Source organism: Vulpes lagopus, chromosome 2 (genome assembly GCF_018345385.1).
Source record: "Vulpes lagopus strain Blue_001 chromosome 2, ASM1834538v1, whole genome shotgun sequence".
Classification (NCBI taxonomy): domain Eukaryota; kingdom Metazoa; phylum Chordata; class Mammalia; order Carnivora; family Canidae; genus Vulpes; species Vulpes lagopus.
Window position 1 is genome coordinate 98009516 of NC_054825.1, and position 27089 is coordinate 98036604.

The following is a 27089-nucleotide window of genomic DNA, read 5'->3' on the forward strand; positions in this document are numbered from 1 at the left end:
GGAGCAGGTATATTTGGTGTTTGGTGAGGACTTGCTTCCTGGTTCATTGATAACCACGTTTATGCTGAGTACTCACATGGAGAGAGAGCCAGCTAGCTCTGTGGTCTCTTCGAGGAGCCCTAATCTCATAATAAGAACTCTACCCTATGACCTCATTACCTCCAAAGGCCCCATCTCCAAATACCATCACACTGGAATCAGGGTTTCAGCATATGGATTGGGGCAGGGAACACACATATAAGTGTGAACATTCAATTCATATGAACATTCAACTCATATGAACATTCAACTCATAAAATCCCACCTTCCCTTCCCCAGTCAAGTCAGTTTGGCTCCAGTGCATTTTGGGTTAATGATCCCATCTTGCTATAGAAGAGTAAATGACACAGAGGGATTCAGGCTAACATACAGAGGTTATTCCTGGCCCATCTATATAACACTGACCTTGGGCATATTACTTGACCTCCTTGTGTTTCCTTTTCTTCATTTGTACGATGGCATCTATTGCACAGGTCGTGGTGAGGCATATGTGAGTTAATATGTATAAAGGGCCAAGAGGACCTGGTAAGCACTTGATAAGTCTCAGCTGATCTGTCACCTCCCATTTCCCATTCCATCTACGGTAAGGATGACAATTTGTTTATGTGACCCACAAAACCCAGCATCATCTAGCACCTACTTCTTAACCTCAGTCGACTCTCTGCATTTCCTGTGTCTGCTGCCATTTCAATCCCCAGAAGTGCCACCTCCTTCCAAAGCACAGGCCTTGCCCATGTGTGCCCTGCTGACTGGAAGGTTTTTTCCTCGTCTCATTACTTAACTGACTCCCACTCATGGTTCCAACCTCAGCTCAGTTTTTACGTCCTCTGGGAAACCTCTGATCTTACTGATTTGGCCCTTAATAGTTCTATGGAAGTTGAAAGAGTTTTAGTTTGTTCCATAATAGTTCTTCTGGGGCAGCCCCAGTGGCGCAGCGGTTTAGCACCGCCTGCAGCCCAGGGTGTGATCCTGGAGACCTGGGATCGAGTCCCATGTCGGGCTCCTTGCATGGAGCCTGCTTCTCCCTCTGCCTGTGTCTCTGCCTCTCTCTCTCTCTCTCTCTCTGTTTCTCATGAATAAATAAATAAATAAGTCTTTAAAAAATAGTTCTTCTGGGGTTGGAATGTGACACTAATTTGTGACATTTGGTCCTGTCTGCCTCCCCCTTAGCCCATGGCTCCACCATGGCATGTATTGTCTGTTCTGCCCACCATTTTATTACTAGCACCTAAGGCAATACCTTTCATGTTGATCCTCAAAAATATGTTGAATGAATGAATGAGGAAATGAATAAGGGAACAAATGATAATCTTACTTTTCTTCTCTGCCTTAAGCCAAGCAATCCAGGGTAAGAGTTTTCTTTTCCCACTGCTAGTTGCCAAATATGATGAAAAATATCTATCTACTATGGTTGTCCTTATGTTTTTTTTTATCCTTTAGGGTTATTGATGGTTCTCCTAAAGACTTGTTTTGCTGGGCATATGGTCTGAAACCAACGAGGTTTAAGGAATACCTTAAGGAGCTAACCAGCCACTGCATACCATGTGCTATTGGTGCTCCATCCTGAAATGGATGAGAGGTGGCGGCTGCCCATGCTCTGTACCTACCACCATGCTGTAATAAATTCTCACCCTCCCATTTCCTTGGCTTCATCTTGTCCTGGCACTGATATGAGTTAGGCTCTGTGATTACAGAGGATCACTCTTATTCTTTGAGTATAAGAGCCATGTGGGCTGAAACAAAGCTAGACATGGGACCCTACCAGGGACCGAGACATTCACCACCAACGGCCCCTCTATCTTTCCTCTTGACTTGTAAGGTGTTTATTCCTTCCAGGTTATGCCTCTCCGCATTTTTGGTCTGTGCCTCTCTTGCTACTGAATGGTTTATTTATTCTGTACTTTTGGTGGGATGAAAAGATGAGCTGGCCACAGCATGGGTTGCCACACATCACATGGACCAGCTGCCTTGGGTCAGGTGTGGGGTTGGATCAAATTGGACTACACATGGCCACCTCTGATGTCCCTTTAGAGGATCTCAGGAGGGGACTTGCCTTAAAAGAGTAAGGCAGGTAGTACCATCCCAACTACAGTGTTGCCTATGGAGTCCAGTTTTTCCATCATAAACTTTGCCCACAATCTTACACAGTTCTCTGGAATTAGAACCAGTACAACATGTATCAAAAGAATAGTTGTCTATTACAAAAAAAATGTTAAAATGTATAATAAAATAAAACAAAACAAAAAAGGACTATTTAAATAATATTAATTTTTGGATAGGTAATATAATGATAACAGTTAATAAATTTAAACGTTATAGAATAGTATACAGTAACAATTCTCTCTCCCACCCTTGTCCCCCACTTTATCCAATACCACTGTCCATCCAAAAGAAGTAGCCACTGTTGTTCCTAAATATTTTTTAAAGTAAATATAGACTCAGAAGAAGTTGCCAAACTAGGACAGAGAAGTCCCAATATAATCACTGTTTTAAATTTATGGTATAATCCTTCATGAAATGTTATGAATATACAAGCACATATAAATATGTGGTATTTTCTGCTGTTTTCATTCCAGTGATATTGTATTATACATAGTAGGGTATCTTGCTACTATAGACTGGATGCTTCTGTCCCCCGTCCCCAAAATCAGATGTTGAAACTCTAACTCCCCCACCCCATGTGATGGTACGGGGAGGCAGGGTCTTTGGGAGTGACTTAGGTTTCTGTGGGGTCATGAGGGTGGAGCCCTCATTAGCAACAGTGGCAAAAAAGACATGAGAGGTGGTCTCCCTTTTCCCTCATGTAAGGTCACAGGAGGAAAGCATCCACCTTCAAGTCAGGAGAATACCTTCACCAGGAACCAAATTGGGTCCCACTTGATCTTGGACTTCCCAGCTTCAAAAATGGTGAGAAAAAAAAAAAAAAAAAAAAAAAAGAAAGAAAAAAGAAAAAAAAAGGGAAAAAAAATAAAATAAAAAAAATGGTGAGAAAAAATTTTCCGTTTAAGTCGCTTTGCCTATGGTATTTTTGTTACAGAGACCCACATCAACATTTGCTAAGCAAATGCTGACAGTTGCTTAAAAACAAAAACAAACGAACAAACCCTACCTAAGTCATATAATGAACCAAACCATCATTTTTAATGATTGTGGATCACTTTTCCTGGATCAAAAAGCATTTCTCTAAGGCAAAACACAAAAATGTCTTTGCTCTATCTGTTGTCTCAGGCTTCATTAAAAAAAAAAAATTCAAAACCTCTTGAATTTGTTTTACAAATATGCTGTTTTTAAAATGCAGATCACCAGTCCTTTTTCCTGGACATTTTCTTTCACTAGGTCTGAGTTGGTGCCTAAAAATCTCTTTTAAAAACAAGTTCCCCAGGTGATTCCTAGCTTCAGGCAAGTTGAAGGCACCTTGCTCTGGGAGAAAAGTTATACGGGAAGATCAAACCCCTTCAACCACTGTTAGTAAGATCTGGTGCCTTGAAGTGTTTACTCAGATCCTGGCAGTTATTGTCTAAGAATATACTGATTGAGCGCAATTTTTAAAAATGAATGTACTTGTGCATTACCAACCCCCCAACACACCCTGAATGCACATGCCATGATCTTTGCTCCTTTGCAAAGTCCTGAGTCAGAGAATTCACCTCCCCCGGCAGCACACCTCTCGCTTCCTTCACCCCAGCCCCCACCGTTCCTCGTTCCTGGCTCTGTTTGTTTAAATTCCGTGTGGGAAGAGTGTGCACCGTTTAGAGTCGATCTCAGACCATGTTTTTCCTGACTCCAGTCTTGGTAGCAGTCGTCTGCATTTTGATTGCATGGATCTTTAAAAATGCTGATGGAAGAAGCATGGAGGGGAGGAAGGGGGAGACCAGAGCCAGGGCCCAGACTCGTCCCTGGGTGGATGAGGACCTAAAGGACAGTACTGACCTCCAGCAAGTAGAAGAAGGTAAGGACACGGGCAAAGCTGCATAGCTGCCACCTTCTGCATTGTTTTGATGGGTGCCAGGGGGTGACAGGGCTTAGGGAGGGCAGGAAACACGTGCAGGTCTGTTTCAGCAGCCCCCTCTGCTGTGCGGATTAGCATGTGACAGAGACAGATCATTTCTCTCAGGTGGTCGGCTTGGCATCTGCTGGCACCACTCCGATTGATTTCTGGATAAAGAGTCAATAAACAGCTGCGGCGAGATTGCCATTCTCCTTGACCCTGTTCTGGCTGTTAAAATCTTTCTGAAGGGGCACATCACAGGCTCATGGTGGTCACAGGGGATGTGGTGAGGTTGGATCAAGGACTTGGAAATGTAAAAGGTGGCATCAGTCTATGGGCTCTCTACCCTTCCTGTGGGTGAGAGGCCCGTCAGCTCCTCAAAGCTGGGTGTCCAACTTAGCGGACAAGCCAATAAACAAGCAACATAATGAAGAGCCAAACTGATCATCAGGGGCTTCCAGGAGGCACAGGGGTGTGGCGGGGCAGCAGAGAAAGGACAAGTCAGGCCTGGCCGGTTAATAGGACGGGAATAGTCATGGTTAGGACGCATCTCAGCTAAGAGGAGCAGAAAGAGCATAAAAGCAGGGACAGAACTCCTGGGAAAGTTGCTGAGAAGATGGGATCTCACTGGTGGGGGAAGGGTGGAAGTGAAATGGGATGGTGAGCATGGGCCCGGTCGTGGCTGACCCGAGGATGAAGAGGTGGTAAGGAGCTGGCAAGCAGGGAGAGGTTCTGGAGGAGGCTTGAGTGATCGGTGTTTGAGATTCATCTGAGGTGGGTTGGTGGAATGGATTCAATTTTAGAAGAGGCTCAGTGATTCTCAGCTGGACTAGTGATGCTCCTGCCCTCCGAAGAGGCCACCTGGACATGTATGTGAGTGTGTTGGTGAGCCTGTGTGCACGTATGTGTGCACGTGTTCAGAGTTGCCCTAATCTCAGGATATGGGGCGGGGGTTCACCTGGCACTCCGTGCTGGGAGCCAGCAATGCTGAAGGTACTGCACAGGATTCAAGCAAGGCAGCTCTTAGCAGGCCTGCCTCTCCTTTCACTGAAGGACATCCCACCCAAATGTCAGTTCTGCAAAGTGCCCAGTTGAGAAGCACTTTTCCTGAACAAAGGGACATCCGTTATGAAGCAGTTGTGATGGTCTGCCCTGGTAAGGATGGCCCGGACGACGGTGGCAGTGGAAATGCAGGGGAAGGAGTGAGTCAGGGCAAAGTTAAAGGAAGAACAACAGGGTTTGGTAATAAACTGGATAGGGGGAGGAAGAGAGGATGAGAGCTGGAGGCTGGAGGAGGCACAACGACGCTATCATAAATGGGGGAGGGGAGAGGATTCATAGAAAAGAGGTTGAACATACACAAAGACGTGCTGAATTTGAGAAGATGACACATCTAAGCAGAGAGCGAAAGGTAGTCCAGGTGAGAGATCCATAGATACTGATTGGACAGTCATCAGCCCAGGGTGATACTTGAAAGTTGGAAAACTGATGAATCCCCTAAGGGGATGTTGCTGAGGGGAATCTGGGGCACCTGCAGGTAAGAGGGCCTGTGGTGTGAAAAAGGGACCACGGAGAAGACCATCTGGGGAAGGAGCTCCAGGATAATGACAACAGCAGGCTCCTACGGAACACTGGCTGTGTCTACTCAGCATCACACGTTATGTATAGTAAACCACTCAGTCTTTACGTCAATACAGCACTATTGACCATACACTACATCACTATACAGCAAGGCAGCCACTATTATTTTCCCATATTACAGATAAGGAAATTGGGGCTAAACTATGCTAAGTTACCTGCTCAAGCAGGTAGTGGTAGAGCCAGGACCCAGGCTGTCTGCTCTGTAGTCCAGGCACACAGCCAGTTGCTAGGTTGCCTTTCTAATAGAAGAATAAGCTAGAACAGAGTGGGCAGGAGACCACCAGGAGGCTCTCAAATTTCCTGAGAGATCAGAGGTAGGTTGGGGGATACAAGAAGGATTGGTGAGGTTGGTGGGGAACCAGGGACCTGGGGCTGGGCCTAAAGGTTGGGAACACATAACAAAGCTATATGGCTCCATCTGGTTCTGTCCTCTGCCTACTTATTAATTTTTGCAAAATCCTCTGCCTCTTATTCTCTAGTCCTCACACAGAAGAATAACTTGAACATTTAGTGGCCTCCTCAGCAGCCATGGGCACCTCTGCTCTGAATGTAGAGTTCAGTCTCTCGCTGGAATTTTTGTTGTTCGCTTAAGTGGTACCTGCTGAGGTCTCATAGGTGATCGGTGAGAAGCAACATTTAAACCCAGGCTTCTCTGCCACCCAATTCCCTGCTCCTGACCCCTGGAAGGGTGGACACAGTCTAAAAGAGGATTCACTGCTGGTACTGCAGGCTTACAGAGGACTGAGTGGGACAGAAGAGAAATTATTCCATTACAGAAGAAACATGGAGTTGCTTTTGATGGCAGCAAATGGATATCAGATTCAAACCATGCTGAAAATTAATTTTAAGAGACAAAACAATAAGTATTATAAGCCATTCTAGCGTGTATTAAGGAAAATAATGGGTACCAGTGCAACCTCCTCCAGCTTTGGCTCACAAAGAATTCCCACTCCGGGTTCATAGATCTGATTCAGCATGTGTATGGGAGGCTTGGGAGGGGTGCAGAGTGGCTCTGTTTACTAGACCTCAGGACAGACTTCCTTTCGCGATCGTCAAACATGTGTTCTGCTATTACTTTCAGTTTCTTTTTTAAATATATATATATTTATTTATTTATTTATTTTCAGTTTCTTGTTTAACTGTAGGAGAGGTCTAAGGAGGAGAGATGACAAAGAGAAAGCCTCAGATTGTGTCCCTAAAACAAGCTAAAAATCCTGCATAAACATAGTCTAGTCAGGCCTGATTCAATGAAGTGCATAGAAATGGAAATAAAAGAAGATATAGGGAACACATCTCATCAGGATGTGTTTTAATGTTGGTGGGGATTCGTCTTCACTTAGTCTTATGGACCATTCAAAACCTATTGTCCTAATTGAAATTTTGGTTGTCCCAGATGGTGCAATCACTACTAAGAAAGGCTTGTGTTAGCAATTTCATATGGTTCAACCTAATACACTGTGTAACTTCCAAGTGAAAGATAAAATGGGGAAAACTCAATCATAACAATGAAAGGCAGGAAAGGAAGTGGAGGACAGAAGCAAGGGAAAAGCACGTGTTGGAAAAGTGAGTTCAGTGGTAAGGGTAGATATATGTATATAAGTATGAATGTATGTGTATGTATATGATTTTATAAATTTCATACACAAATTAATACCTCCCTGTGTGCATATATATGATATATTTGTATATATATTTTGAGGTAATAAACATCCTCAAAGTTTGTAGTTTGCCATTAAAAAAAAAAAGAGGCCTGGTTAAAATAATCTAGTGTGGGTAGTGTGGGTAACCCCTGAGAATTAAAATGTTCCCACAGACTTGGGAAAGGACAGTTTTTTATGTGCTTGAGGTAATAAGCAGCTGTCAGAGCCAGTTTCAAACCTATTCAATAGATCAATGACAACTCACATCAGTGAAAGTTTAGCAAGCTGACCAATCAGTGGCCTCTTCTTGTTCTGAAAACCAACCAGTCAGGGATGAAATCACTTCAGTACCAGCCCCTCTAAGGGCCAATCAACAACAGTTTCAAACAAGTAACACTCCCCCCCCCAAACGCCCCCCTCAGAACAAGACCAGTTGTTAAATATTCAGGAGTTTGGGGGGGAATTTTGGAATCATCAGCTTGAAATCAGGACATGATTAGAGTATTTCCATAATGGAAATTGGCTAGCACTATGAATCAGGTTCCCCAAAGCCCTCCTAGGGCTGGTTTAGTAGCACACCACTGCCAACAACACTATAAAAGATCAGCATTCTACTGTGTTCACAGAGACTCTCCTTTGCTATAGGAAGCAATAAATCTAGTTTTGTCTTTTCATTTCATTAACCTTTGACACACACACACACACACACACACACAGCCATTAATAGTTTTACATTGTTAATTCTAAATGGTTGGTTTACCAAGACTCTTATAAGACCTTAAGACTTTAGGGCAAAGGACAGGTAAATTCAGATGAGAGAAATTGGCAAAGGGAAAGGACCTGCATGGAGACGTTGTCTTTGAGATCAAGTCTGGATGGGTCCTAGGGGAGAGTGAGGATCAACACTGGTGGGGGGCACTGGGGATACCACAAGACTTGATGGGGCTCAGAAACAAGTTCTGTCAAATTCATTTAGGATAGTACTGGGGAGGAAAAATTTCTCTTTACCCTTCAAAGTTCTTCAAATTGGTCTTAGAATTAAGTTAACATGAGACAAATTAATAGGAGAAAAAAACCCCACAATAATTACATATGCACGGAGGCCCAATAATAAAATTGAGACCCAAAGAAATGACCAAGGCAGGCAGATTTTATACATTTTAAACAGACAATAAATTTGAGAGGAAGTGACAGGACAAAGAAAACAAATGCTTGAGGAAGGAATTCCTTCAATTAGGAAGGAAGTCTAAACAAAATTTAGGCTGAGGTAGTAGACAAGTAAAAAGTAACAGGTTTGTTTATACAGCTTTCTTGGCTCTAAAGTCCCTGTCTCTGGTGATAAGGATCTCTCTCTATTTTCATGAGAGATTTATTTTCTGCTTTCAGGCGGACAGAGGAGGGTCAGAGTGTCCTTCTTGTACCAGCTATTTTCCAAGTAGCTTCAATTCCAAATAATCAATATGCCACTGTGGCACCTTTTGGGGCAGCCTGCCCCAAACCCCTACAATAGCATTGCTCTATCCAGAAACTTTCCATTTGAACACCCCCAGACTCCCTAGTTCCCACACACCTCAGGAGCTGCTAGTGAAATATACTGCAGGGAATCGAATGACTGACAGGCCCATGTGGGAACAGAAGGAGTGCTGAGGCAGTTGGGAAGGAAGTGTTCTCAGAGCTGGGGCTGAGCTGTGACCTTGCTCAGTCTCTACCTTCGGAATCTGTCTCCTGCATGAGCTGCATCACCCTCAGCTTTAATATTGCTCCTCAATGTTTCCCAAAATTCTGAGGAGGGAACAAGGATGACATGACACAAATTAGCCTTTTAGCTTCATAGCTAGAAAATATTTGGCTCATTTGCAAAGGTTTTGAAGTGGAACTGCAGAAACATAAGAGCCACTTTCGCAGAGATGCAGCCCCCAAACCCACCTTTGTGTTAAACATTAGAGAATACACGTGGCCTAGAACTTCTTGGCTGTCAAACCTAATTATGGTGCAGTTTAGGGTTCCTTGGCATTAAAGCAATGATAAAGGAGGAGTTGTTCCTGGTGTCAACAGCAAACCCCAAGTGTGGCAACACAGATTTAAAGCAGAAAGTAGACCATAATAGCAAGCATTTGCTTTGAAATAGATGGGTTTTATGCTTGAAGGAATTCCCCAGAGTGGCTTGGCTGGTCTAGCATGGAAACAGAATGACTCGAGTTACAGAGGCTGTTCTCTTTCCTCTTGGAGCAGTTAAGAGGTCAAGGGGAAGGAGAAAAGTAGTACCTTTGGTATCAGTTCACTGCCCTGCCATTCCCTGGGTGCTTTCTCTCCTAACCTGGCTCGCCTGCCCCCTTTTCCAGGTTAGATGCAGACCATCTGCCCTGGGAGAAGCACCAGGAGCAAGCCTTTCAGGACACTCCAACCCAGCACTGCTTAGGCCATTCCTCTGCCCTGCTTGCTGACAATGTTCAGGCAGCAGCTGTTTCATTCTGCTACAGTGGGAACGCTTACCTTGGACTTTAAAGATTTTATTTATTTGTTTGTTTGTTTTTCATTTATTTATTTTTAAGAGACAGAGAGAGAGAGGCAGAGACACAGGCAGAGAGAGAAGCAGGGTCCCTGTGGGGAGGCTGATGCGGGACTCAATCCCAGGACTCCAGGATCACATCCTGAACCAAAACGCAGACGCTCAACCGCTGAGCCACCCAGGTGTCCCCTACCTTGGATTTTTGAAGCTACAGAAACTGCCACGCCATGCACCTAGGCTGCCTTTAAGTTTATACACATGCTGAATGGGTATTAAGAGTTGGTAACTTACCCTTCAAAGAGTTAATGAGGCATTTCATGCATTTGCTCATTTACCACTTACTAAGGACAGAGACCGTGAGACTTCATAACAAATGATATAGAAGGTAATGCTGGTGTTGAAAGTCTCTGTTGACACATTTGGTAAGTTCAGGGTTGACACTGATGACACCTGGGTTCGGTTCAGAATTCATTGCTAGAAAGCTGATAGGTGTTTGCTGCCACTCCTCAATCACACCCACTTCCTTTTAACTAAGTAACTGGGCCTTCTCATGAAATGTATATAGTTTGGGTCCAAGCTGCCCTGGCTAGTAAAATGTATAAGGAATTTTGTCACTAACAGCAATGAGCAAACCATGGTACTTACTGACATGGTATTGTCATTGAGGTTTTCAGTGTCTTTGAAGTCATTCCTTCTTGCCTTTCCCTTCCCTGGTCAATCTTCGGAGACCTCAGAGTGAAATATGTGCGTGCAAGTGCAGGAGAAACCTAATCCTTTACCTGGATTCCACCTGGAATGTTCGAGATAGTCAGGGCCAGGCACTGGATCCTCTTGTTCTTTTTCTTCTGTTCCTGTTGTCATTCTCATCTTTATGTGAGGGTGCCCAAAGTGACATCACACCTTCTGGACTCAGACTTTTACTTTCACACTAGACATCTCTGCTTGAACAGCTCACAGCCTCTCAAATGTGATGGACTGGTGATTCTTACCTCTTCTTCCCTCAGATGGTTCATCACTCATCCTCTATCTCCGTAGACAGTCCCACTGTCTCCCCAGATGCTAAAGCCCACCACCTGGGCTTCATCCTTAGTCCCTCTCTCCCACCATTCCAAGCTACACACTTTAGCAGGTCTCATGATTTGTATCTCCAAGATACTCCAAGAATTTGTCGTTCTTTTTTTTGCACATTATCCCACCCTGGCCATTGCAGTGGGTTTTCAATGGTTCTTCCTTCTTCCTCTCAACGGTTGTCTCCCTCTAATATATACCTCACCCTGCTTTGCTTTTTATGTTTTCTATCTGTTGGTTTCTCCTTGCTCCATTCCAGATATTTTCTCCTGAGTTATCTTCCAGTTCACTGATTTTTTCTTTAGGTATATATATCCTGCTTTAAATCCATCCATTGAGTTCTTAATTCTATCACTTTACTTTTCAGTTCTAGAGGTTTTTCATATTTTTTATGTCACCTTTTATCTTTTCCTACAGATATGTTTGTATTTTTTCCCCTCTAAACATAGTAATCATAGTTGTTTTATCTTTTGAATTGGATAATTCTAATATTTGGAGATGTTTTTAAATATCATTTCTGTTGTTTCTTGCTCAATATGTTTTCTTTTTATGCTTGATTGTGTTTGGTGGGTTGCTAGTAATTGTACTTAAAATTATTTGTATATTGGCATTTGCTTCTGCTAGGCCATGGAGGTATTTTCCGGAGGTATTAGGCAGGACCACTAAATGCCACATTCAAGGCAGGACCCACCAAAGGATATAAACCATTGAGGGATGATATATTTATGATCCATGCTTTCTTTAAGGTTGTACCCTTGGGGTCCCAGCTTATTAGCCTTCCCATTGTGTGTGGGTCTAGGTTTTGATTCCTGTCTCCCACAATCTCTGAATATATAAAAATAAAAATTCAAATATGTAGAGATTGTCAAATACTATCAGGGAAATGTGACTTCTGTGCTTACTTGCCTCTGCAGGTTCATATTCCCCTTTTTAGCCTAGGAATTTCTTCCTATGTTGCCAGAAGTTCACTAATATTTTAAAAGACTTTAAAAATATTTATTTCATGATTTAATGATTTTCAGCTAACAAGATATTGCTTCAAGTATACCAGTTCACCATTAATAGAAATTTTCATTCTTCATCTTTGTGTAGGTAAAATTTTCTTTTTCTTGATTTATAACCAGTGTGGAATTTGGGTAGTCAATAGTCAAGATCAGAATTCAGGATTCTATAGACCCATTCTTTTCATTTTTTCTTGATGGTTTTGAAATTATAAACTTGCAAACATTTTTGAGAACTTTATTTCCTTCTCCCCATTGGCCATCTTGTGACTGTAGGGGAGGAAAAATATTTTTCCCTCTACCCTTCTAGGTTCTTGATGAGACCCTGCCCCCACCCCAATAAAAGACAAATTAAGAGAAAAACAAATAGGAGTTTAATAGTATGTATACCTCCTGTACACATGGGACAGACCCAGGAAAATTGAGTAAGTCCCTGAAATAGCCCAAGCCACCACCTTAAATACCATCTTCAACTAACAACAAAAGAAAGATGCTGGGGGAGGAGGACCCAGTTATAGGAAGTTATCAAGAAGAGCACAGTAGGGATCCCTGGGTGGCGCAGCGGTTTAGCACCTGCCTTTGGCCCAGGGCGAGATCCTGGAGACCCGGGATCGAGTCCCACGTCGGGCTCCCTGTGTATGGAGCCTGCTTCTCCCTCTGCCTGTGTCTCTGCCTCTCTCTCTCTCTCTGTGTGACTATCATAAATTAAAAAAAAAAAAAAGAGCACAGTATTTTAAACAAGGGTAAGGTTGTTGTGCAGATTTAAGTCCATCTTCTCCACTGATAAGAATTTCTTGTGAGAATCATCCTTTTCTTTGTGGTATAGAGAAGGTTTATGAATGGAGGTATTCTTTGTAAAGGTAAATGTCCCTTACAAAAAGGTAACTTTTACTCTGGTTTTCAGAATTTCTCTTGCATCTGTTGTTTCTTAAAAATTATCAGCTCAATGTTATCCTTATGTGCAAAAGGCATATTTTGGTGCAGCATCCCCTGCTCCCCTTCATGACCAAGAGAGATCATTTAATTTGCTGCCTTTCTTGTTATTATTTGCAGATGTTGATGACTGGCAAGAGTCAGAGGAAAGTGTTGAACATATTCCATTCTCCCACACCCGGTATCCTGAGAAGGAAATGATTAAGAGATCCCAGGAATTTTACGAACTTCTCAATAAAAGACGATCTGTCAGATTCATAAGTAATGAACAAATCCCCATGGAAGTCATTGATAATGTCATCAAATCAGCAGGTCTGTAATTGCACATTGTGTCTTTAAGAATGTCAGCTGCAAGTGACTACATAGGAGCAATAAAGTTTAAACTTAGTGAATAAAGCCCAGAGTGATACGATTATCTATAAAGTCTTACCCAGGTGTTAACTGGCTGCCAGAAGCCTAATGATGTCCACTTTCTACAAACTAGTGACTATTACAAACTTCCTGGGAGCAGTTGTGACAACAGTTTAAAACTTCTGAAATTGTTTAATATTATGATCTTTTATTAAAAATAAAAATTCCTGAGCATACTATTATACACTGGAAGAGAAACATCCCTTTACTTTCTCCTCCTTTTGAAACACATGTACACACATACACACACACTCATATTTATGCATTTCTCTTTTTGGAACCAAATTTTTTATATTGCATACCATGATGCTTTAGTACCGTTAACTAAGTATAGGTAAACTAGTGGCATTTACCTATATGAATTTGCAAAGTAAACTATAGCAAGGCAAACCCATCTTCAACACAAATTGATAGCTCCACAGAGGAAAATAAAAGAGTTATGGAAAAAGGGGGAGGAGATGTAAGAGAAATCCCTCTATTTGAGTATTATTGGAGCATTGGAGTATTATTCCTATATAAATCACATTTAAGTTCATTTGCAAAAATTATCATATGGCCATTGTGAATCCATTGCTCAAGTTGAAAGGAAGCAACAATAAAGCATTTCATTTCAGTTAAGAGTGCAAATGCACTGGCTAGTTGTGTATCTACCAATAGCAGTCACTAAGTTCCCTCTGTGTATATATGTGTCTATATATGTGTGTATACATATATTGTGCAGATAAATTTGCCATAATCAAAAACATTAGGGAACACTTGATTTCCAATGTGTAATGACACAAATATTTAGTGAACAAATAACATGGGTACAAAGGGAACTGGAATCACTCTTTTCAGAAATTTGGGCTTTATGTTTAGCTTTTGACTTGCATTTCACAATCCAGTCGTGCCCTCTCAACCATAGGGAGCAGTGGGAGGTAAACAAGAGCCCCATCAAGCAGGCAATCCTGACCCCCTTGGTATAGAGTTTATGTCATCAAATTATTCACTAGGGAGAAAGGAATAGTTGCTTCTGAAATATCCTACCTGTGGGTAGGATCGTGGTTCTCATTAAGAACAGCAGGCCATCTCTAGGATAGCAGAATTATACCCACATCAGAAACTGGCCCCAGTTGGAATATGAAAGAGAATTCAAGCTCCTCAGGCACCGGGATACACTAGGAAGCTTTGTCCCAGAATACTGAAACCGATCCAAGTGTGGGTTGAGGGTTCCCATAGCCCATGGGAGCTGAAGACAGACTTATGTGTACTGAGCACCAGGGCCAAGAGATCTCATGTGTGCCCAGCAGGACCACAAACCTCACAGTGCCACACTCAGTGTTCTGATATAGCTACCAAACAAGTTAGAGTTTAGCTACCTTTCATGAGAGATTTATTTATTTATTTATTTATCTATCTATCTATTTATTTATTTATTTATTTTAAAGGTGAGTTCTGTTTTTGTTTTGAGAGAGAGAGAGTGAGTGAGTGGGGAGAGGAACAGAGGGAGAGAGAGAATCTCAAGCTTAGCATGGAGCTGGTCATGGGACTCGATCTCACTACCCTGAGATCATGACCTGGGCTGAAATCAAGAGTCAGATGCTTAATGGACTGAGCCAGCCAGGTGCCTCATTTCATAAGTGTTTTAAAAGCCAGTTTGCCATTTACATTTTTATCATTTTCAAGAAGCTTCATGGCCTTTTCCTTTTTCAAAAATATCAAAACAAATAACATTTTGGAGAATTTGGGCTGTCAGAACTTCCCTTCTGGGTTTCCTTAGTGGTCATGGTACGGTTATTTAGGAATGTTTCCCCCACATAGAGAGTGATGGTAAATTTCCATAACCCTAGAACCACTAGTCTTGACCTCGGTTTAGCTGGTTTGCATCCCCTAAATGATACAGAATGAAACAGAGTGGCAGCAACATAGCAGTGTCTGCAGCCAAGCACTTTGTTCCCTAGGTGATCGAACTTCATTTTGAGCAACTATGACTTACTATATTTATTCTTAATGAGCATTCTGACATTTTCCTGTGTTTTAATTTCTGATTTTAATTTAATGGATGGTAGGGACCGCCCCAAGTGGGGCCCACACGGAGCCCTGGACCTTTGTGATTGTGAAAGACCTGGATGTGAAGCACAAGATTCGAGAGATCATTGAGGAGGAGGAGGAAATAAACTATTTGAAAAGGATGGGACGCCAGTGGGTTACAGACCTGAAGAAGCTGAGGTACAAAATGTTAATGGACTTATTAACCTCTTGTGCCTTGATTTTCTCATCTGTAAAATGGGAATGTCTAGGATTTGCTTCATTATGAAAATGACATTTGTAAGCATGTTTGCAAGCATGTAGAGCAGTGATCACACGTAATAAATGCCATATGCATCTCTGGTAAATAAGTAGGCTTTGACCCAAGTAATAGTAAATAAAACTTTGAGGACTTCACTTTTCTCCCAAATACTTGTAAAATACTTCTCAGGACCTTGACTGAAGTAGATTACATTTGCTAAAGTGATAACATCTTCCAAGTGATCTTACTAAGTAAGCTTTAGTTTTAGTACATAGTAAGAGTAAAAATTTAGTACATATGTAATATTTATTAGGCATTAGTAACCACGTGGGCTTCCTTATCTTCTGGAGGGAAGTGGGTTGAAACTCACTGTAATTAGATTTAATGCAGTGCCTTGGTGCACTAGGGTAGGTCCAGCGAGTTTTCAGTTTTTCTAGTAGCTGCAACTAAGAGTGATTTGTGGAGTCCTCTTTCCCCCACTGAGGGGCAGTCAGCCTTTGTAATATCTCAGATGCGTTCCATAACTGTTCAGTCACCTCTGTCAATAAAATACTCACTGTTCAGTTGTGTAGACTCATCCTCCTCATTGGCGTCATTTACCAAGCGAGAGCTCTTTACAAACACTGGCCTCCCCCCCAAAAGGCCATTTCCTTTGTCTCCCATGTGCTCTGAGGCTGAGTGGGAGGAGGGACGGTGGCCAGTGATGATGGTTCTTACTTCTGAGAAGGGAAGCTTGCTTTATCCTTGGAAGAGCTGAGGCACTCATGCTGCTGAATCTCAGCTATGGGCTGTTAGTGGCTAGTTCTGGAGTGTTATCTGACATCCCAGTGTGACACGAGGCTGTGATACTAGAAAGGGCCATGAGACTGCAGCCCTGGGGAGAAGGGGAGGCCTCTTCTTCAGCAGTCAGGGCTGGGTGATAGGAAGAGGATGTCTTGGCTCTGCTCCCGTTTCATTTATTTGGCTCCAGAGGACATATTTTTTCATAAGATATTTAAATCCTATTAAATTGATGCCTCATGGAGTTGTAACTTCTTTTCATGCTCTGGAACTAGTGCAGGATATTAATAACAAACATAAAAATTGTATGCATATTCATGGGGAAAAATGGGATGGGTAAAAGTTAAGTTAGAGAGATGTCCTGCCCTATGCATGCACAGTGCCTACGAAATGCTGCTAGGCCCTTGCAAAATTTCCCCAAGAAAGGCAAAATTAGTCACTCTCTCATCTCTGTGCTCAAAACAATACACACCTTCTGTGCATTGAAAATAGCCATTTTGGGACACTTGAGTGGTTCAGTGGTTGAGCATCTGCCTTTGGCTCAGGGTGTGATCTCAGGGTCCTGGGATCAAATCCCACATCAGGCTTCCCACAGGGAGCCTGGTTCTCCCTCTGCCTATGTCTCTGCCTCTCTCTCTGTCTCTCATGAATAAATAAATAAAATCTTTTTTAAAAAAGAAAATGGCCATTTTATCACATAGCATTTTAGTTATTAGTTTACTTTTCTTCTTATTTTATAGGCCATTTTTTTAGGAAGCTGATAGACTTTCTCTGCAGGCAATATGTACACATACATATATACATAAAAACTCTAGGGGTCCAGGTTTAAAATGTCTTAAACTATACCATCTAGCATAGGGCTGATGCATAGTAGGTAATTGAATACATGTTTGTTGAATTGCAAATGAACATATGTCCTGACATTCTATTTGAGTCAATTCTGAAACCAGTAGCTGTCATTGAAGACCCAATATACAACCTGGGTCCAACCCACCTGTCAAACCTTATATTTTTCTGTTTGCTGGTGTAAGCCCTCCATCCCAGGCAGAAGGTGCTATCTGTCCTTTTCTTCATAGGTCTTGTTGCTGTATTTTGATTAGTTTTAATGTGATGTCATAATAAATTCTTGTAAAATTGAACAAACCAGAAATATTAGATACCAATGTATGTCTAGAAAAAAAAAGAAGTACAAAAATCATTAAAAATTACTTACTAATCTGCCTTTGCACCAAGGTATATTGTTTAATCTTCAGTTTGTATTAAAAGATTTTTCAAAAATTATTCACTGTGAAATAATAATAGTAGTAATAATACTAACACACACAGTAGTATGTACTAGGTTAGGTACTTTTCTAAGCACTTTATATTTTTTACTTATCTCCGTCTCATGATAACTGTATGTGGTGAATATATCATAGTGCCTTTTACACATGTGGGAACTGAGTCGCAGGAAATTCAGTAGGTGGCCCAACACGGCAAAACCTATCAGGTCCAGAGTTTATCTTCTGGGTAAATGATGAACATTCTCCCTGTTTGTAAGGAGCAAAGGATTGGTAATAGCCCAATGGGACTAAGCTTCCTGAAACATGGTAGGGTAACTTTGGAAATGTAACCTGTAGCAGTTAAGAGACATGGAAAACTGCACAAGTGAGTTTAGTGTGTTTTAAAAAAATGAAGCAGAGATGCCTGGGTGGCTCAGTCAGTTGAGTCTCTGCTTTCGGCTCAGGTTGTGATCCCAGCATCCTGGGACTGAGTCCCACCTCAGTCTCCATGCTCCGTGGGGAGCCTGCCTCTCCCTCTGCCTCTGTCTCCCTCTCTCTCTGTCTACTCATCAATGAATAAATAAAATGTTTTTTAAAAAAAACAAGGAAGCATAACTAGGATTAAAATGAAATCATCTCTTGTTAATTAATTACCTAATGTATCCATATCCTAAGAAAAATTCTAATATATAACATTGCACGAGTACTACTTTGAATATCTGTGCTGGAATAAAGATTTTGCCAAATGTATGGGATAGGGTAATGGAATCGGGAAAGATATACACTCCTGAGATGGAAAGCAAAAATTTAAACTTAATATTTACACCTCACACGAATTATATCCCATTCCCAGAAAGTTTTCCTTCTTTTCTCCACAACCGGACTGACAGCATTACCATCTCTGCACCTGTGATTTTGGTTAAGCCTCGCCATCATCTTTTTCTTTTCCTTTGTTCCTCTACTAGACCTGTCAGTTCCAGCCTCTATACCTCCCCCAAATTCTCCTGGTCCCTTGCCCACACCAGTCTGCCTTTTCCAGGAACAGAGCTGATTATGTAATGCTTCTGCTCAGAGCTTATGGTCACTTTCCTTTATCTACCAAATGAAGTCCAGGAAACTGTACAGTCTGTATGTAACCTGCTGGGCCACCTGTGCTCCACCATGCACCCCACCCTCCAGTCTACCAGGCTTCTGAGAACTCCCTGGTCTGCCAATCATCCTCTGTCCCAAATTGACCTTTACTCATTGGCTCAAAGGATGCCCTCCCCAGTGCCCCCTTTTCATCCTGTCTTCAGTGCCCCACCTCAAGGGAAACTTGGAAATGTTCTTCTAATCTGCTTATTCAAAAATTATCAACACTTCATTTGGAGGGCTCCTAATGACTGGACTTATATTTCTTTAATTCTACTTACCAGGTTTCAGTTTGCCAAATTTCACATATTTCCTGTTGGGTTACAGGATCCATCTTTGTATCTTTCAGCATTTCATGTGCTTTGCCATACTACACCCTTATTAACACATGTTCATAGGATTGAATGAGCCTGGACAGAAAAATATGAGTAAAACACAAATAAACAAATAAAAATCTTGCTTTTTTCAATTGAAATATAAAAGACAAGAAAATTCTCTTATTTTATATTTTTAAAGATTAATTTATTTTAGAGAAAGAGAGCAAGAGAGGGAGGGATAGGGGGAGAGGGAGAGAAATCCTCAAGCAGACTCCCCGCTGAGCATGGGGCTTGATCCCAGGACCCCGAGATCATGACCTGACCCGAAACCAAGAGTTGATACTCAACTGACTGTACCACCCAGATGTCCCCAGAAAATGCTTTTATTTTAGATGTAAATAAGCTAAGGTTGTAAAAAAAAATCATTAAGAGCAAATTGTCTCTGGATTATCTTTTGTCCCCTTCAGAACCAACTGGATTAAGGAGTACTTGGACACAGCTCCTGTTTTGATTCTGATTTTCAAACAAGTACATGGTTTTGCTGCAAATGGCAAAAGAAAGGTCCACTACTACAATGAGATCAGTGTTTCCATTGCTTGCGGCATCCTCCTGGCTGCTCTGCAGGTTTGTTACCCACTCCACCTTGCCCCAAAGAGAGAAGTGGTGCTTGAAGGCCAAACAGTGGCCTTATTCACAAATTTCAGCTGAGTTTCTAGTTTGGAGACATTTGGAAGTTGTTTATCTAAAGTTGAATTCCTAAGTAAGGTGGCTCTGGTGTGACAAGTGACCTGGGAAACCTGGGTACACGGTGGGCATAATAGTGCAACAAGCTGGAATTCTTCCAGAAATTCACTTAGGACATCACTTCAGGCTGGGAAAGAGGGTCATGGTGTTTGCCTTCATCTGTAAAGACAAGAAGCTTCAAGGGTTTCCGGGGCCACACTGCCTAGCTGTGCTCACGTTGTCTACGTCAATGGAATGATTAAAGGCTGTGAAGAGGACTCCATCATAGAACTCTTCCTGGAAAGTCGAGTTGACATTATATTGCAACCGCTACGGAGTAGCTAGAGCGATGTTAAGTGTGAAATAGAGCAGGACTGAGGTATACGGTTTACACGATTCAGTTCATCCACTCAGCCCATAGTTTCTGAGCTCCTTCAGTGTGACAGGCCCCGGGGGGTGGGGTGCTGGGGAGCTCTGCCTTGTGAACTGTGTGCACATTCTGGATGGGGACTGCTGTCCCGGGGTGGAGAGAGACAGGAAACACACAAATGAAAAACAAATGAAGCCAACAAGATTGGAAGAGTGAGTGATCATACTTTCGAGGGACAATTATTTCCAAAAACTTACCTGTTTTTCCAGGAGAAATGTGTATGCAGAAAACACCTTGTAGAATATAGTCATTGTTACACAAAAATGAAATACACTCTTCAATTACTCAACAAGTCGGCCTGGAGGAGGTGGCGTCTTAATTCCTTTCTGATCTGTGAGCATGCAGTAAAGGAAATGATGAGCAATGTCGAACCACACGGCCCCACCCTTCATTCATCTTGGGGCGAAGCAAGAGGTGCCCAGTTCACAGAGATTTTTGAGCTCTGAGCATCAGCCTTGTCTCGTTCGTGTTGAGTTTGCTGCCCTCTAGTGTCCCCTCTGGCATAAATCTGAGGGGAGGTCCTGTTTGTGAGAGCAAAGAGGAAAATCTTGCTGAAGTTTCCATCTGCACAGATCGAATAGTGATGGACCAAAGAGCCTCTCCTGTGGGACTCTCAAACTCAGTTCCAGAACTTCCGTCTGGCTCAGGTTTAGCAGTGATCCTCTGGCTGGGAAAACAGAGAGGATGGAGATAGTCTGCTGGGGAAGCATCTTGAAGCTGCACATGATTTTTATTAGGTGGTTATTATCTAGAGGGGCTCATTATCTGGAGAAGTTGATGGAGTAATCCCTCCACCCCCAACAGATCCCTGGGCCACTGGGTCTTCTGACATTGGGAATAGGTATTTTCAGCTGGGGATGATGCTCCGCCTCCATTGTTGGTTATAGAAGCATAGGAACTCCCTGGGTTGGGGGCCGTTCCTTTGGTATCTTTGGATTCCCCACATTTCTTTCCACGAAATAACCATTCCTATTTCTGAACCATCAATGAAAAAATCAGACTAGTACTTTTCTTCTTCAAGAAGCTTCTCACTGTTTGGTTAAAAGAATGTGGGGACCGGGAGATTGAGGAGAGGATGTAAGGTTCAAAATACAATTGCCCAAGGTAGCAGTTTCAGGGAAGTGATGGGACAAGCAGGCCTAATAGGGACCAGAATGTCCCCAGACTACAAAAAAAGCCGTGACTTCGCCCACTGACCTGCCAATGTGTTCTCTCCCCTCCTGTTGTAGAATGCGGGGCTGGTGACTGTCACTACCACTCCTCTCAACTGTGGCCCCCGTCTGAGGGTGCTCCTGGGACGCCCCGCAAACGAAAAGCTGCTGATGCTGCTCCCTGTGGGGTACCCCAGCCAGGAGGCCACGGTGCCCGACCTAATACGGAAACCTCTGGATCAGATCATGGTGACCGTGTAGGCAGAAGCCCGTCAGGGATGCTGGCAGACGATGGCCTGGTCCTCTCTTGTTTCTCTTGGGTCTGCAGGCTGCTCTTTCCATGGGTGTTAGGTCTCGTTCCACTCCACTCAAGAAATCTTTCCACATCATCTGGCTCTTGGAGTCTGAGAAGCCCTGCTCCCAAGAGTGTGATTAGGTGAACAAATATATTAAGAGGGCAACGGGTACTCTCATCCACTCTGGAAATGCATTAAACTTTTCCTAAGAACAGGCCTTGGTTTTTAAGTTTTAAAAATTGTTTCTGAAAAATCACTGGTGATTTTTTTTTCTCTTACATTTTAAAAGCTTTTAAGCAGTAAAGAGTCATCAGAGTATTCAATGTAGCCCTGAGAACTCAGCTGTGACCATTCTTGGATTTAAATTTAGATTCATCAAATAGCCTCCGCCCTCTGACTTCTGGTGGCTTTTCGGCCAGAATATGCTTTCGAGTTATACTCTTTTACTAAGCCTCATGGATATCCTGCCAGTTTTTAATAAGTAACCATCAAAATAATTAAAATGTCACAGTCACAGAACAAAGAAGCACATGCTCCGGTAGGTGGATCCAACTGGCAACCCTCTGAACGTGTAAAGCGTTGGTTGCATCACCGAGTGGTGTGTTGGAGCTGGCTCACACTAGCTTCTAGAGGCGGGTTGTTAAGTACTTGGGAATTTTGTCAGTCAGTTATTAAACTGTTTGTGGCTGGAAAACGCCTCTGGTGGGAGAATTACCACTGCAATTGGCTGATACTACAAATCAGAGCTTGTTTCCTTTTTCCTAATAACTGTTTTCCAGGGACACCTGGGTGGCTCAGCAGTTGAGTGTCTGCCTTGGCTCAGGTCGTGATCCCAGGGTCCTGGAATTGAGTTCCACAGCAGGCTCCCTCCAGGGAGCCTGCTCCTCCCTCTGCCTCTATCTCTGCCTCTCCGTGTGTGTGTGTGTGTGTGTGTGTGTGTGTGTGTGTGTGATGGATAAATAAATAAAATCTTTAAAAAAAATGTTTCCCATACATAGCATTAAACTGTGTCTCCCTTCTTTTCTACTCCAGCCCATAAAAAACTTCTCTTTTCTCCAGATGGCAGTCAAGTGATTTGGGACAGGTAGGGTACAAGGTGTTAGGTTGGGAATGCCAGACCTTGGCTTCTGCCCATCACCCTGCTTTCCCTTCCCGGGGTGTTGCACGCACGGGCACACTCATAGCTCAGATGACTTTTCACCTTGCAATTTCTACACACCTCTTTATCCCTTCCTATATTTTTTCTCAGTTTCCTCAAGAAAAATCTCTCCTGAAAAAAAAAAATCTCTCCTGCTTCCTTTCAGTTCTCACACAGCCTAGGAAAAGCCCTTCGTACTTTCCTTTTAAGTTCTTATTTATTTATTCATGAAAAAGACACAGAGAGAGCCAGAGAAACAGGCAGAGGGAGGAAGAGGCTCCACGCAGGGAGCCCGATGTGGGACTCGACCCCGGGGTCCCCAGGATCACACCCTGGGCCGAAGGCAGCGCCAAACCACTGAGCCACCCAGGCTGCCCCATACTTTTGATAAGAGTCAGAGCTGGTGACAAATCTGTATCACAGAAAAGGAGCACTTTTTTTCCTTTAAAATATAATCAGATATTACAAGAACCTATGCCCTCAACCTCTGAAGCCCTTTGAAGGATCTAGAAGTTTCCTTTAGAATCTCCAAAATCTTCCATCTGTAGTTTTCTTTTTCTCTAAATGTGCGTTTCCTGAAGGCTACACACTTTAAAAATGCAAACTTTCTTACATTGTGTTTCTATTTAAAAAATCATTAGTATTGTGACTGGTATTTGTTCCAACTCTTGATTGTCAATCAGCATTGTTTTAACTACACTGTGGCTTTATTGGACATACATGGGCTGGAATGGGAGCCCAACGACTGTATTTCAGATTGTTTTTAGTAAGAAAAAGATATTCTGAGTTCCAAGTACCAGAATAATAAACACACTTTGGCATTACAATGCAAAGAAAGTGACGTTATATTTATAAACTTCTGTTGCTACTGTTTCGAGACTGTTGGAGACCAGAGAGCTGGGTGCAGCTTTTCACTCACCTTGCTGAGGGGGGCTCAGGTGTACAAGGGAAATTTGCCTCTGGAATGTAGGGTAGAGAGTGAATCTGGCCAGTGGAGGGAGTCTGAGTGCCATCATTCAAGTACAGAGTCACTTGAGGGATGCCTGGGTGACTCAGTGGTTGAGCATCTGCCTTTGGCTCAGGTTATGATCCCAGGGTGCCAGGATCGAGTTCCACATTGGGCTTTCCCACAGGGAGCCTGCTTCTCCCTCTGCCTATGTCTCTGCCTCTCTCTCTGTCTCTCAGGAATAAATAAATAAAATCTTTTTGAAAAATTCTAAAGGGCAGCCCAGGTGACTTAGTGGTTTAGCGCCGCCTTCAGCCCAGGGTGTGATCCTGAAGTCCCGGGATCAAGTCCCATGTCGGGCTCCCTGCATGGAGCCTGCTTCTCCCTCTGCCTGTGTCTCTGCCTCTCTCTCTCTCTCTCTCTCTCTCTGTCTCTCATTAATAAATAAAATCTTTAAAAAAATTCTAAAAAAAAAAAAGTACAATCACTTGAAAGGAAAGGGAAAACCCAGCCACGTGAGCTCCTAACATGGTAGGTAACAGTGCTAGCTGTTACTGTTGTTAGTGGTGTTAGTCTTACAATGATTAATACTAGGTACTATGCATGTTTGGCAAAGAAAATAAAATGACACCTTTTAAGAATCTTGTCTTTAATGCACTAAGTGGTCTTAAACTGTAGAAGAAATGTATCTGCTATCTTAGCTTGAGCTTGGGCTGTTTTAAGGATTTAGGCTTGACTTTAGCCATATCTGATTGGGTTCTAGATAACTCTGCAGGGGTCTATTTAATGAGACAAACCTTAATGTGGCCTGGAGTCTGCCCCTGAGATAGATACCAAGCCCACAGACTCTTGTGAATGTTCCAGGAGAGCGCCTGACGCTGCTCCCTGAAGACGCCAGTGGGATGTGTATACAGCCCAGCCACTTAATCCAGTGGTGTGTAGGGCTGCAGCCAAAGAAACATCAGATGGATCTCGTTTATCCAATAACACCTGATAAATGATTACTCTCTTTATTGTCTCATTTGAGAATACAGCAAAGGAAATTTCAAAACTTAAAACCCTCTTATCCATCATCCTCTAAATAGGTATCTAACCAACAATGTACAGTAGGTGCACCCAATGTATACCTTCCCCATTTGTTAATTGTCTCAAGCTTTTACCACAAATTATCCCTACACAGGCCCACTTGTAGTCCTTGTTCCTTTCCACTTGTGGGGTCTGGTCTTCTCTCTCATCTTTCAGCATCATCCACTCAGCTGGTTTTCCCCCTCCTTTAGGCTTCACCTCCACCTCCAGCACACATTATTCTGATCCTGGTAATAAAGGCCTAATAATAACAGGTGAGAGGAGACTTTCTTTAGCAGATCAGAGAGACGTGAGGACATGGTGCAGGCTCATGTGGCAGTATCACCTCACGGTCATGTCTGTAAAACAAGGGTGGCAGTGGGTGTAATAGGCACAGGAGCTGAGGGGCTGGCCTGGATTTATATCCCTGCTCGACCTGCAATCTAAAGAAAAAAAAAACCCTCTATTTCTTTGGTAACCTAGAGCTACTTGCTTAGCAGAGGTGAAAAATGGCAGTAATCATACTTAGCTCGCAGAGTTTAGTACAGTGCCTAGTACACAGCTTTCCTACCTGGTGGGTGTCTTTATTTTGGTGGTGGTGATGGCTGGCACCACTGTCATCACACGGCAGTCCTACTTTGGGATCCCTAGGTGAGCAAAGGTAAGAAGGGTGGGCGAGAGACAGACGCCCTCCTCTTCAGAGGAGAAGCCTGGCTGGGGCTCAGGTGGCAGCTGCAGAACCATTTGAAGTTGGCCCAGAGGGCATCAGCCTCTCCGTGTCAGAGAGCTCCTTGGCAGGTATCACCCCTGGGAACTGTTTTTCTCTGCGTTGTTAATGTTACCAACTCGACATGCACTTAGTTTGTATGTTTGTATGTATTTTTAAACTTTTTCCTTAAAAATTACAATGGGAGGATGTGGTTGTCACCTTGACCCATTTGTTAATTGTCTCAATGGTTATACACCACCAAATGGAAAGATAACAGACATTAAGTGCCTCCCATTGGGATACAATATGGAGGATTCAGTATCATGTTTTGGATCCAAATGTCCAAGGGGAACCTAATCAAGCCCAAAAATCTAACTTCCAGTTTACAGTACAGGATACCTTGGACATATTGCAGGTCTGGTTCCAGACCATTGCAAAAAAGAGTATTATGATAATGCAAGTCAAATGAATTTTTTTCCCAGTGCACATAAAAGTTGTTTATACTATACTGTAGTCTATTAGGTGTGCAATAGTATTATGTCTAAAAAAAAAACAATGTACATACCTTAATCCAAAAATAGTTTTTGGCTAAAAAATACTAACCATCACCTGAGCTTTCAGCAAGTCATAATCAGTGGCCACAGATCAGTACAACAAATATGATAGTAATGAAAATGTTTGAAATATCATGAGAATGACCAAAATGTAACCCAGAGACATGAAGTGAGTAAATGCTATTGGAAAAAATGATGCTGACATGCTTGACACAGGGTTGCCACAAACCTTCAATTTCTAGAAAATGAAGTATCTGCAAAGCACAAAAGTGAAGTGCAATAAAATGAGGTGTGCCTGTAAATACAGAAGCTGGAGAAACAAGTTAATTGATACACTGAAACAATCAGAAAAACCAAGCATGTGGATCATTCTACAGGAAATAGGCCTGGACTCTTGTCAAGTCAATGTCATGAAGGAAAAGAAAAGCCAGGAAGGTCACTTTTCTATCCTTGCTACTCAAAGTGTGACCCCACAGCTCCCACAAAGGCACTGTTGCCCATGGGTGGGTGCTAAATTGTTTTTGTTGAAGGGACGGATACAATGAGGGATATGTTATTTGGCTACCTTGCTGATGTCACTCCCTCATTATACTTCTATTTTTATTTTTCTGTGTGCTTGGAATTTTTCAGGGTAAAAAGATGAAGGAACAAAACCACTTAGAATTAAACCTGAATGGAAATGCTGCATATAAATAAGCATTTTTTTTCAGTAATAGAAACCATTTGTCTAAAAATGCCCCCAAAGTCCATTGTTAAGTTCGAGATTTACTGAAGGCACCAGAGATCAAGTTTATTTCCTTGGATTATCTTGGAGTACCCCCAAGGAGATGTGTTGAAGGTGAAAAGATAGGAATCATAGGAGAAATAAGTCCCGAGGTTTAACTCGCTTGCAGGGAGCCTATTGGATAGTAAAGGAAGGGAGAAGAACTTGGGGAAAAAAGTAAAAATGCATTTCATCCTGCCCGCTCCTGGGGTGGGGAGCCTTCCAGGAAAACCGGTTATATCTGGCACTCCCACTGCCCCAAGCACACCCCGCGCTAATTTCTGCTGCTGTGTCATAATCTAGGCAGATCAGCATAGACCCCAGC

At 42.6% G+C, this 27089-nt stretch overlaps 1 protein-coding gene across 1 annotated transcript; it reads left to right on the forward strand.

Annotated features, from left to right (window-relative positions):
• The first annotated feature begins 3686 nt into the window (after nt 1-3686).
• IYD (iodotyrosine deiodinase) lies at nt 3687-21699 on the forward strand. The gene is made up of 5 exons (XM_041746704.1): nt 3687-3988; nt 12940-13131; nt 15279-15438; nt 19457-19613; nt 21372-21699. Exons 1-5 carry the CDS (start codon nt 3808-3810, stop codon nt 21552-21554), a joined length of 873 nt encoding a protein of 290 aa, XP_041602638.1. The 5' UTR covers nt 3687-3807; the 3' UTR covers nt 21555-21699.
• The last annotated feature ends 5390 nt before the right edge of the window (nt 21700-27089 follow it).

Bases quoted from the DNA above. Each gene is read 5' to 3' on its own strand.
- IYD (XM_041746704.1), top strand. From the start codon at position 3,808: ATGTTTTTCCTGACTCCAGTCTTGGTAGCAGTCGTCTGCATTTTGATT. The intron at 13,132-15,278 runs GTCTGTAATTGC...AATGGATGGTAG, and splicing joins TAATGTCATCAAATCAGCAG to GGACCGCCCCAAGTGGGGCC. The intron at 19,614-21,371 runs GTTTGTTACCCA...CTCCTGTTGTAG, and splicing joins TCCTCCTGGCTGCTCTGCAG to AATGCGGGGCTGGTGACTGT.